The sequence below is a fragment of the Protopterus annectens genome, chromosome 8.part0 (assembly GCF_019279795.1).
Source record: "Protopterus annectens isolate FY-2018-M chromosome 8.part0, PAN1.0, whole genome shotgun sequence".
NCBI lineage: Eukaryota > Metazoa > Chordata > Ceratodontiformes > Protopteridae > Protopterus > Protopterus annectens.
The window spans coordinates 1336058974-1336072707 of NC_056741.1; the positions used below are offsets into that span (position 1 = coordinate 1336058974).

The following is a 13734-nucleotide window of genomic DNA, read 5'->3' on the forward strand; positions in this document are numbered from 1 at the left end:
GGACATGAAGGAATATGAATGGATTATTCGACTGGAAGCAGATAAATATCCAGGTCTTTATAAACAGGTTACATTGAAACCAGTTTTGAAACTTAAACAACAGAAAGTGAAGAAAAAGTGACTCTATACTAGTTATGTTAACTTGATGTATACATTATTGGCACTGTGATTTTAAAAGACTTATTGCTGTTTTCATTTGATGTTGCTGATAAGGTTGCTGTGTCATGTGATGTGATTGAGTTGTACTTACAAATGCTGTTTTTATAGCCATTTTATGTAAGACATTGAAGAAGGATAGTTTGCACTGAAAGCTTTGTCGTTTTATTAATTTTTTTGACGGTGTGGAATACTACTTTTTTTTTTTCTCAAAAATCTCTTTATTGAATTATAAAATATAACATAACAACAAGCATAAAAACATTGTAAATATAAACATTTAGGAGTTATTTGAGGTTACACAACATATAGATGTACATTTCAACTCATGAATGTGAGAAAATAAAGAAAACAACAATATATACAATATGTACAAATGGTGACCACGGTGTAAATGATTAAATAAAGTATTAATCATATGGGAAAATGAAGTATGAAGGTAAATAAATCCTATTAGTGTACGAAGACAAGAAAGTAAATACTATTGATCATTATTGATAATATAAAGGACCTTCTCTATAGTTTTGTTGTTTAAAGCCATTTTTTTGGGACTCTTCAACATAGTTTTTTGTGCCAAAATGTACGAGTAAGCCATTGTTCTAAAGGCATTCCAATTCAATTTAGTGCAATCAAGCCAGTTTTTGGAAATGTAAAGTTTTATGAGAGAGGAAATAAATATAAATACATGTGTGTCTAATTTAGAAAGGTGTATCGAGGGTATGTGGAGAATTGCTGTTTCCCAGGATAAGGTGGATTTGTGATATCCCATTTTCTGTAACCGTACCTTCAAAAAAGTCCAAAGTTTATGTGAATAATGGCAATACCAAAACATATGCAGAGGGTCAGCTTTTGGAAATGAGCAACAAGGACAAGAGGGAGACTTACTAGCATCAATTTTATTAAGTTTGGAAGGGGTATAACATGCATTATTATTTATCATCAATTGGGTATAGATCAATTTCTTAAAAGGGGAGTGTTCCAAAGTGTTCCTAATAGCCAAGAGTTTTTGTTTCTCAGTTAATTGAGAATTATGTTTATCCCAGAAGTTAGAAAAAAGACATAAGTCTTGTATGAATTTGTTTAACAAATTATATCATTTTGATAACATTTTCTCAGGGAGTGATAATGTTTTAATTATCGTATCTAAATTGTTAAGATCTTGTTCGTTTGGCAAATTAAGAACACATCTAGCCATGACTACTTCTCTTAATTGACGTAGAATTATAGTATATTTACAATTGACTTTCAGTATATTCCGCAGATTAGCCAGGGACAAATCTTTATATTTCAAGAGATCCCAGACAGTCATGTTTTTAATAAGAGGGTAGTTTGTAAGATTAAATGGCATATTATCTAATTTAAGGTTGGGATTCAAGTGAAGTGGTTGAAGTAAGTAAAGACTATTATCAAGCTTGACAAGTTTCAGTAAGTCCTGAAATGCTTTGATCTTTTGTTTTAGGAAGTTCGAAAATTTGAGTTTGTTTATGATATCTATAGAGATGAATGGAATGGCAGCAGGGTTAATATTTTTGGAAATAATATACTGATACCATAGCTTAACCCAAATTGGAGAATGATTGTATTTAATATTGTTCAGTTTAGAAATGGAAAGTAATTTGTTGGCCGAAACAATTAGATAATAGAGATACAAGTTTGGCAGACCCAAACCACCCCTGTCTTTAGAAGTTGATAGTTTAGGATAAGAAATCCTAACTGTTTTAGGAAACCACAAAAATTTAGCTAGTTCTTTATTAACTCTATCGAAGAAAGATTTAGGAATGATTTGATCTGAGGAATTGAATTGGTAGAGAAATTTGGGGAGAATATTCATTTTAATCACTGCAGCTTTGGATAAAAGTGATAGGTTAAGTAGTTCCCATCTACGCATATCAAGCATTATAGATGCCCATAATTTATTCAAGTTATTTTGAAATGTAGATAGGCTATTATGATCCACATGAATACCCAAATATTTAACCCCATAAGTAATATTAAAAGGAGATTCAGGAAATAAGTATGGTTTATGTGCCAAATGGTTTAAAGGGAGAATATGAGTCTTTTGGGGATTAATGTGATAATCCGATGCAAGTGAAAATTTCTCAATAGAGTTAACAAGTTTGTTTAGATCTGTGATAGGTGTTTGAAAGTATATTACTAAATCATCCGCAAAAGCTGAGAAAGGTAAATTAGTATTCAAAATCTTAGGAATCCTATGGTATGTATTTTGTGTTATGTATAAAAGTAATGGTTCTAAATACAAATTAAAGAGAAAAGGAGATAAAGGACAGTCCTGTCTTGTACCATTAGTAATCTTTATGGGGATTGATGTGGATCCATTAATATACAGTCTGGTAAAGGATTCTTTGTATAAAGTTTTGATTAAATTTATAAATGATATAGGAATATTGAAACAGGTCATAGCCTGAAAGAGGAAGTCCCAACTCACTCTATCAAAAGCTTTTGATGCATCAAGAATCAATGCGTATAGTGGGTTATTATCATTTTCCGTAAGGTGTATAATGGATTCCATAGTCAAAGTGTTGTCCCATGCATGTCTGTGAGATGTAAAACCTGTTTGGTATGGGGAGGTTATAGATGTTAAAATTTCTTTAGTCTATTAGCGAGAATAGAAGATAAAATTTTGATGTCTAAATTAATTAATGAAATGGGTCTGTAATTATTGGGGTCCGTTTTGTTTTTATTGTTCTTTAAAATTAGTATAGTTTTTGAGGTGTTCCAATGGAGATCAGCTATGTCGTTTATTTTAATATAATTATAAACCTTGAACAAGAAGGGAGCAATTACTGACTTAAAGGATTTAAAAAATTCCGGTGTGAATCCGTCTGGGCCTGGGGATTTACCAAGTTTGAGTCTGTCAATGGAATCCGAGATTTCAAGGAGACTTAGAGGAGCTGACAAAATGTTATGTTGTTTTTCATTCAACATAGGGAACATTATAGATCTTAGAAAACTATTTATATGACAATTAAATGAAGGTTTAGATTTTTTAGAATATAAATCAGTATATAATAGCGTAAAAAGTTGCAAAATTTCCTTGTCCGTGTTATATACTTGATTTTTGTATTTTATAGGCGATATTTTGGGCCTGTCAAAGTTTTTTTTAATTATTCTTGCTAGAGTTTTGGAGGGTACTTGAGCCCATTCAGAGTAAGTAGCTAATAATCTTTGCTCCAGTATAGAGAGGTTATTTTGGTGTAACAAAAGAAGTTCTTTTTGAGATTGTATAATTTGCTTATAATATGAGGGGTCCGAATTTAATCTATATTGAGTTTCAAGAGGCTGAATCTTTAGTTTTAGGGAACTTTCTTTATCATTAAATTGTTTTTTAAGGTATGAAGCCTTACCAATAAACATTCCCCTCAACCTAGCCTTACAAGCAGCCCACTGTATATCATAGGGAATATCTGTTAAATCTAAGTTATTTTCCATTTCTTGAATTATTTCTATACATGTTTTACTAATATCTTTATTAGAAAGCAAATTACTATTCAAAGTCCAATTATTTTGTTTGAATGTACGTCTAGAATTAAAGTCCATATTTAATTTTAGTAAGATTCTAGAGTGATCAGAAAGAAATCTGGGCTCAATACTAAAGTCTAATAACAATTGTGATAAAAAAGTAGATATAAGAAAGAAATCTAACCTTGACTATGAATGATAACATTTTGAGTAATATGTATATATATCTTTTTTGTTTGAGTATTTAGTAAGTTGTAGAGGGTCTATAAGATTATAGTCCAATATTAGGTCCTCCAGTGCAAGGGATGCTTGTTGATTATAAGAAGAGGAACAACTAGTGCGGTCTATAACTGGGTTGATTACAGCATTCCAGTCTCGACCTACAATAACATAATGATCTTTATAGGAAGAGAGAATATTATGTATCTGTAGAATAAAAAAATGTTGATGACTACAAGGACCATAAATATTTAGCACCAAAAGTGGTTTATCTAGATTATGTATGGTGGAGGTAAAGTAGCACCATCTACCCTCATTGTCATGTTTTTCTTCAATAATACTCCCCTGAAATTTTTGTTTAATTATGATAGCCACCCCCCTGGAATTAGAAGTGTCACCAGAAGCTATTTTTTTTTATCCATTTTTTTGCTTTTTTCTTTGTACCAGTCATCCCTAGGAGTATGTGTTTCTTGCAGAAAACATATATTCGCATGTGATTTATACATTAAATGAAATAGTAAGGATTTCTTAGCTTTGTTCTTAATCCCTCTTACATTCCAGGAATCAATTATTAATAAATTGGTCATGTGATTATCAAAGGTCTGTTAGAAGAAATGCAGGAGAATAAAATGTTTGTGCATGAAAAAAAATATAAAAAGGAAGAGAAAAAGCAAAGCTTAGTCTCAGTACAACAATTATTATATATAAAGGTATGATTCAAAATAGAATTAACATTAGTCTCAAAATCTTCCCACCTCACCACCCCAGTGCCTACCCACCTTAGCTTCTCAAAAGAAGGAAGATATAGATAACTATATGTATGATGTGTGTACTTGGTCACTAGTAAATCCAATGTCTCAAAGGAAATTTTAGGTAAAGTCCTAAGAAGGACTATAATAAAGTTAACAAAGCTAAACATATTTACACAATAATCTGATACCAAAATGCCCGACATACTTAACCCCATTCATATGTGTATTCACAAACTCCTATATAGTTATTTCAAAATTGTGTCAAATAAAGAAAATACTGTTAATCTAACACTATAATGTATCTTTGCCTTGGTAGGTGCATGTGAAACATAAATATCGTAGTAAAATTATAATATATCTAGAGCAAAGTAATCATGTAAGTGAATATATTAATATAAGAGCATATCTCAAACCTTATAATTTAAAAGTATCTAGAATAAGAAATATTAATTTATATATTAAGATATAATACTTTTATATCAATAAACCCTATAATCAATAGATCTCTGACTAATAGTATAATTATTGACTAAACTGATTTGTAGAACATGAGCGGATATAACTTCTTTTAATAGTGGGATCCCCAACACAACCAATATTAATCACCGGTCTAATATGCAATAACAGGTCTCCCAACTCAGTTACAAATAATAAAAAAATAAATAAAATATTGTTTAGTAACCTAACATGGATATGGTTTCATTCTGAGTTAGGTAGTATGTGTAAACTAATATATGCTAAGGACTCAAAGAATCCCCTACCACAGGTGTTAAGCACTGTTTCATCTAGTATTGTCTTATGTTGTTTCAAGTTGCTATACAGAAAAAAATGGCATTTTAATCATAAATAAAAATAAAAAGCTAAACCCAACACACATCCCACTATTAAGTAATTCACCAGACTAAGCATACTGTGAATGGATGTTTACATTAGATTTAACCCTTGCACCCATTTACATATAAATTTGAGCTATAATATATAAAACTATACTTAACCTAGAAACTTGACATGTGTAGTGCACATAGAGAACATTTCACTAGATAAAAAACCTTGTAATTGCTCTATTATGAGTATATTTTAAATTCAGGTTTATTTGAATGATGTCTATTGAAGTGTATGGCTAATGTTTCTAATATCCCTTACCATCTATGATAAACTATACAAATTCATATTGTGTAACATGCCATTAATGTATATGAACCTGAGAACAAGTATTATTCCTTGTCAAATAATGATAGAACAGTGCCCTCTACAGACCCCCAGTGGCAGGTCCCCAATTCCGATTCAATGTAAGGAAAAAATAGTGGCAACATAAAGCACTTTAGCATATATACATCAAAAGTGCCAGCTTTAGTAAATACAAAACTATAAAGCAGAAACACTGAACATATTAATTGGCAAAATAAATCCTTTCCATAAATAATGAGATCTGAAGAGTGTATTAGACATATAGAAAGCCTGATTAACAGGCACAGAGCTAGCGATTATCGCACATCCGTAAGAGGCGTCCTGATCACGCAGAGGGCTTCCTGCCGCACACAGGTCTTCGGAGCCGAACTAAGTGAAAAAAAACATGCTAACATGCACGGAACCAAGCTGAATTGAGTAACAGCAGTCCACGATACGGAATATTTGCAGAATGCACCAGGAACCACTTCACGAAGCAAGGAAACCATAGACTTGTGGATGGGAGATTAAAGGGAACATACTATACATTTCCGATTACAACAAAAACAAGTAACCCAGCAGCAGGAAGCTCATCAGCAATCGGGAAATCATTGAGTGTATAATCAGGACTCTAATCTCCTGTGAGTGTTAACGTCATCCAGCAAGCAAACAGGAGGGAAAAAGAATTGTGCCTGAGCACAGATTTCAAAACAACACAATTCTGACCAGGTTGGTAGCGCTGCATAAGCACGAGGGTTCCGATGACTTTTCTCTCCTTTCAGATTGAATGACATTTATGCCTAAAGCTATAATACCACATAAACACTCAGAAATGAAGACACTCAGAAACCATAAAGGCACCATAAACTACAATAAAGATGTTTAAAACAGTGACAGCTAAAAAAAACTAATAAACGCAAATATTACACATTATAAAGCCAGAGTGTCATTTTATGGTAAAGCTTATCATATAAACTGTTATTGAAGAGAATAAATAATGAAATGTAAGTACACTAGTTGAAATTCAAAGTACTTACATTAGTTGGCAGAATTATTTATGAGTAACATTATCAGGAACGACCTTAAATAATTTTAAAAAGATATCCTTTGCTTCTTGTGGTTCTGTAACAGTATAACTTCTGTCATTGTAGCTGAAAGAGAGTGTGTTTGGATATCTCATCCGAAATTTTATTCCCCTTTTTATCAGGTCTGCACAATATGGAGATAGCTTTTGCCTGTTCATTTTTATTTGTGGGGGTAAATCCTGCGAAAAAGTCAGCTTATGATTGTTCCATATGAGATGTTTTTTTTGCTTTTGGCTGCTTCTAAAATACTTTGAGTGTCTTGGTAGTTTAATAGTCTTGTGTAGATAATCCGAGGTGAAGTAGATTCTTGTCTGGCACGTAGGGCTCTATGCGCTCTTTCAACAATTAAGTTGTTAGTGGTTAACTCACAATTAAGCAATGTCTTGAATATTTGTTTAGTCACTGAGAGTAAGTTCTGACTATCATAAGATTCAGGTAATCCTCCAATTATTATATTATTTCTGCGAGACCTTGCCTCTAAGTCCAATAATTTGGCTTGTATTTCTACAAAGAGAGTATCTTTGGATTTAAGATCACGTTCAATAGAGTCTGTTCTAATTTCTATATCAAGACTGTTATTTTCAAGTAAGTCCATTCTATCATTTATTTGTTTTAGAGTTTTACCAAAGTCAGTAAATTGCTCAGAGAAACTCTGAATAGCACTTTGAATAGGCTGTAGTGCCATCTTCAAATCTTTTAAATAAAAATTAGAATCACTTTTATCTTTAGCACTTACTTTAATGTTCTCGGTAGATTGTTTGGTGGTTCTTAATCTCTTAGAGCCAGTGTCTTTTTCTGGAGAAAGCATAGAGGAGAATTTGGCCTTGGTTGTCTGCGTCTCCATAGAGTCAGAGTTGCCAGCCATGCCCAGAATAGAGGTGTGAAAACAGGAATGTTGACACTGAGGAGGGCTCCTAGAATGCACGTGCCCAGAGACTGTTGAGGCCAAAAATACTCTGAAGTAAAATAATATGAAAGTTTCACTCTTTCAAAAAATGAATAATCCCAGAATGAAGAAGATGAGTCAGAGATACTTTCTGTAGAAAAAACTGTGGAGAAACTTCGCTTAAAAGTTGTTAAAAATTGCAGGTAGTTAAATAGCTGTGAGAAGCTCAGTGAATAGGGAGCAGTCTAGCCGGCGACCATCTTGGAACCACGAATACTACTTTTTTTGCTTGAAGCTGTTTGGTTTGTATTTCTCCACTGGTTCACCTTCTTTCCTGGAATTTGTAGTCATTTTTACATCCTGCTCTGCAGCACTTTCAGGCTGCAATAACATTTCTACACTCTGCAACACATTAAAGCTGTATTTTTTGTTGTGTAATTCCCCTCCTTCCATCAAATAGGCCATCACTCACAGGCCTTTCTGTTACAGGCGAATACTGACTATGTCTGTGCATGTTCTTCTTTATACATTCTTAGCCAATGTTTTGGAGAGTAATGGTGTTCCAACACCAACTCCTCATCTTAGTTAAATTCATACACACTTATGAATGTGTTTGGTGGTTGCTCCCCTCCTCCCTTTTCCAAGTTCAACAGATGCATATTTGTAGGCTTGCTTACTTGTCGATTCCCTTTCCTATTTTGATAGGATGGTCTAGCAAAAGGTCTACCTTCTTCCCATGCTTTACACAAATCTTTAAAGAGAGGAAATCTTTCTCAAGTATTATGTCATATGTTTAATTGGATACTACAACAAAAGTATTAACTACATACCCAATCTGTTTGCATTTCTAGCTTAGAAAAGGGATTCCATTTCTTATCTCCTTGAATACAAACTACTTCAAAAGCATTTTTAGTAAGGAGTTTCTTCCCACATACACACAGCTAAATACCAGCATGACCATACAGTCTAGGAGTCCTTGCACCTCTCTGCCACCAAGACAGTGCACTTAATTATCTTTGCAGTAACAAAATGCAGTCTAAACCATTATTATAAATGCTGTATCATAAAATCACTAGCTTCATGTTTTTCAGAGGTTTTCACCGATGTAATACTGTTACTATAACTTTGTGACACTTTTTCCACATTTAAAACAGTATGCCTGCAACGGACACATTCTGTCCATTGCCAACATTTGACACTGGTTTTGCTGCAAGTCAATATCCATATAAGGACACACACACACACACACACACACACACACGCACACACACAAGCTTATAAGTCAAGCAAAAACAAAATAAACTGTAAAATCTTCCCTACAATGACTCACTTTACTAACTACTGTCCAGTACATCTGCCCATATTGATGTCAAAGGATTAAAAAAATAGTACTAGCTAAAAACAACTGAACAATAAAGCAATCAATAAAAGTATTTTAGTACAATTAAAACCTAACTCATATGCATTATCCAGCTAAATACCCTCATTTAATCAATGTGAATACAAAGTATGAAATTTTAAAATGAATTCTGCTGTTTTCAGTTAACACATTATTTATACTAATACCATCTCTGTTATTACTTATGTTCTAAGGCACATGTCCTAATTACATTTAAATCATTATCTTACTTGTGAATATGTTCAGCTACAGCATTCTTATATTCCTTTTTACGTCATTTAGATATTCCTGTATTCTAATCTTATATTTCCTTTTACTTTTACCTACCTACACCTTACTAGACAGGCAGACAACATCATATATAACAGCAGAAGTACTACAGAAATAGTAATCCTTACAGCTAGGACTAACATTAATAATATAAGCTTCATTAAATATACATTTACAAACTTAACACAGAGTAAGCCCCCATCTGGACAGGAAAGGCTGGTAATAACTTCCAAAGAATGTTTAAAATAGCTATGTACTGTCATAACAATTTCTTTTTACCTCTCAAATACAAAGCATGAAATGCACACAGCAGGTCTGTTATAAAAAAAATGTCATTCCACAGTACTTTTCAATGACCTCTAACCATAGATGTTATAACTAAAGAAAAACAACAAATTCACTTCCCAAAGTAAATATTTTTCTATTAGCATGACTTCTATTACTCCTTCATATACTATGGTAATCTGTCTTATTCAGTTTATCTCACTGGCACTGACAGGCTTATAAAGAGGCAGTAGGCACCTTATCTTGACTTGTACTAAAAATAGAGAAAATAGTGCAGAAAGCTTAATTCTGCACATAGTTTCATGACATAATCCTTCAACTAGAACAACAAAACTTTCCAAGTCCTTACAGTCAGTTTGTTATACACATAAAGCAGAAGGTAAAAATCTTTTAAATTTGTTAGCTCGTCTCTCTGACACAACACCGGTTCTAGCAATTAATAAGTTTTCAATCTTTTCATGGTCCTGACACTTAAAGCTTAAAAAGGCAACTGTAAGTACATTTAACACAGCTCCATATACTTGGGGTTACAGTCACTTTCTGTGTGTGTGTGTGTCTCTCTTTCTCAGCCTGTGAGTAGCTCTCCCTTCTGGATTCCTATAACTGGATCAACCTTCAGCTTCCTCCTCAAGTCCTGTTAAGTCTTCATTCACTTTGACTCATACCACTTTCTCTCATTCTCTCTCTTCCAGAGCTGTAACTCTGGAAGTAACATTTCTCTTCAAGAAGGACAAACAACATTCAACTCCTGACTCCCCTGGAGATGCTCTGATTAGGACTGGGGCTGGCAAGGAGTTCTAGATGACCTAGGACAATGTCATACTGCTGCCTAGGGAGTATTTTTCTCTACCTATTACCCCACCCCTGAACATGCCTAGTAACACCTTAAGTGCAGGAAATGCAACAGGAGTCAGAGCTGTGCCGCCTCTCATTTCCACAAGGGACACTCAGCCAGCACTTCTCTTTTACTTCCTGTGTCGCCACCAAGTAGCGTGAACAGCCCAAGAACATGTCATTTCCTCCTCTCCACATGATGTTCAAGCCCATCTTCACCAACCAGTACCTCAGATATCCAAAAATGAACCCAGGTCTCCTAGTCATAGACAGTGCTTCATTGTTTTACGCCACTGTGCTGACTACAGTATAGTACAGCCATTTTCAATGCATTTTTATACATCTCGTAGTCCATAAGTACACATTCACAATTATGTCATATAAATAAGTTAACATTTTTTGTCTTTTTAATATTCACAGTAAATCATGATTAAGAAAAATAGGTCAGCAACTGCCTCTGTTTAAATGTTCAATATTAAATAAAGTATACCAATAGAAAGCATACTTATAAGTATAAATTTCTTAATACTCCACTCACCTTGAGGAATTACTTGACTTTCTAACTCAGATGACCTTGCTGCCTGAAAATAATACAAAGTTTTAAAGTTATAGTTAGATAAAATGTAAAATACACAGAAAAATATTACATTCACCTTATTCATAAGATACTTACTTGTCAATGATGCAGGAATCTGATTGATAAAAGAAAAACAGTTGGAAGACTCAGACTGAAAAAGATGATCTGCATGTGTACCTAACTGCTGTGTTATTTAGACAGGACCAAGTATGGTTAGCCTTCTCGGTGACAACCCATGATATAAAGAATTTCAGTGCCTGGCAAAACACTATGCAAATGAGGACTGGATTCTTGTGAGGGATGAGACATGAACTCCAGAAAGATGGTTGCACGGACTTGTTTCTCTCATGTCAGGACTTTAAAAAGTAAAACATTTGGAAACTACATGGGCATATAGGAAAAATAAATGGATTTGGAGGTGTTGCAAGTGAAGTGGATGACTACAACAGAAGAGAAAGAAGCTACAGGTTTAAATAAATGAGGTAAAATCAGATGCTGCCAGTATTCAAAGAACAATTACCAGGTTTTCTAAGACACTGAAAAGCAATGAAAAGGCAATACCTTCTTCAAAAAGAATTAAATAGAGATAAAAAGTACAGTTTTGTACCTACCATAAATGTAGATGTTCGAGGATCCCCATTGCTGCAGTCCTTACTATTGGGTATAGTCCGCTGTCCAGTCGGCCCGAATACCAGAGTATAAGGCTGACGTCGGTCAGGGCGCATTAGACTGACGTCAGTACGTCAGGGTACTAATGCGCATGACCGACGTCATATCCTCAGTCTTTTCTTGCCCCAGATGTCAGAAGACCCTAAAAAGACAAGGCCCAAAATACCTGCACCAAAAATATATACAATATATACAAGCATATATACAAAAATATCAGCATGTAATCTCACCTACACAACCACCCCTAAACACAGAGGGGAAGGAGGGAGGGTAAATTGGACTGCAGCAATGGGGATCCTCGAACATCTACATTTATGGTAGGTACAAAACTGTACTATGTTCTTCGTTCCCCATTGCTGCAGTCCTTACTATTGGGTAGAATCCCAAAGCAGAGGTAAGGGAGGCTGGCAAATCATAAAGAAGTAGGGGCTGACAACATGCCTTGCAAAACAGCTGTGGCAAAACCAGCCCTAGACTTAGAGTAGATAGGAAGGTGATAATGCTTAGAGAAAGTATGCAATGAACTCCAAGTAGCTGCTTCCAAAATATCCTTAGTTGCCACCCCCCTTAGAAATGCTGTTGAAGTGGCAGTAGCCCTAGTGGAATGAGGCCTAATCCCAGCTGGAATCTCCTTGCCATGATGGGAATAACAAAATGCAATGCAAAAGCCAATCCACCTAGAAATAGTTTGTTTTGACACAGGCTTGCCCTAAGAACTCAAAGCAAAAGAAACAAACAACTGCTGAGACTGCCTAAAATCCTTAGTCCTGCTTAAATAATAACGCAATTGCCTGTGTACATCTAAAGTGTGCAAAATCTTTTCCCCTTTATTTTGGGGGTCTGCATAAAAAGTAGGCAAATGAATAGTTTGGTTTAAAGCCACACTAGAGACCACCTTAGGCATAAAGGAAGGATTAGTACGTAATGATACCCTATCCTTATGGAAAATCAAAAAGGGCTCTACCGCCATAAGGGCCTGCAACTCAGACACCCTTCTTGCAGAAGTAATAGCCAACAGAAAAGCAGTCTTCCATGACAAGTATTTCAATTCAGCAGTAGCCGCAGGCTCAAAAGGTTGTAGAGTAAGTTTTTCCAACACAAAATTGAGATCCCAAGCAGGAGTAGGAGCTCTACGTGGGGGTCTTATATTCTTTGCCCCTCTAAGAAACTGCTTGAACAAAGGATGCGAAAACAATGGTGGGTCACAATCATAGTGAGCTGAAATTGCTGCAGCATGAATCTTAATGGAAGAGAAGGACAAACCTTTGTCCAATAACTCAGTAAGATATTGAAGAGCCACACTCAAATTAGGCTCAGAAATCTCCAAATTCTTTGCTGTACTCCAAAATAAAAATCTCTTCCATTTTTCTGTACACTTTCCTTGTACTAGGTCTTCTAGCTTCCATAATCACATTTAAAACTTGTTGAGGAAGTTGAGACCTGCTGTGTTTCAAGAGAGAATATGCCAGGCTGTTAGATGAAGAGAGTGAAGCTTGACATTGAGCAGATGACCGTCCTTCTGAGATAACAGATGAGGAATCAGAGGTAAAGGCCATGGAGGCTTCATTACCAGACTCCGTAGTAGTGGGTACCAGTGTTGCCGAGGCCAATCTGGAGCTATCAAAATCATCCTTGGCCTGTCTTGTCTGACCTTTAATAGTACCTTTGGAAGAAGAGGCAGAGGTGGAAAGGCATACACATGAAGGTTTTTCCAACTGAAAGACAGAGCATCCACTTTCCAAGCTGTGTGATGAAACCCCTTTGTGCAATACTTTGGCAGCTGGTGGTTTAGTGGAGAAGCGAACAGATCTATGTCTGGAGTTCCCCATGACACTGTCAATTTCTGAAATACATGAAGATCCAGTTTCCACTCGTGGGGATCCATGATTTGTCTGCTTAACACATCTGCTAAGGAGTTCTGTGCTCCTGGCAGAAACCTTGCCTGAAGAGTTAGT

At 35.0% G+C, this 13734-nt stretch overlaps 1 protein-coding gene across 1 annotated transcript in view; it reads right to left on the reverse strand.

Moving 5' to 3' along the window:
- CEP95 (centrosomal protein 95) overlaps positions 1-13734 on the reverse strand; it is a 1662476-nt gene that overhangs the window by 1042056 nt on the left and 606686 nt on the right. The window contains exon 8 of the mRNA XM_044080881.1: positions 11072-11114. Coding sequence (XP_043936816.1) covers positions 11072-11114 — 43 coding nt within the window. The remainder of the gene's footprint in view (positions 1-11071; positions 11115-13734) is intronic.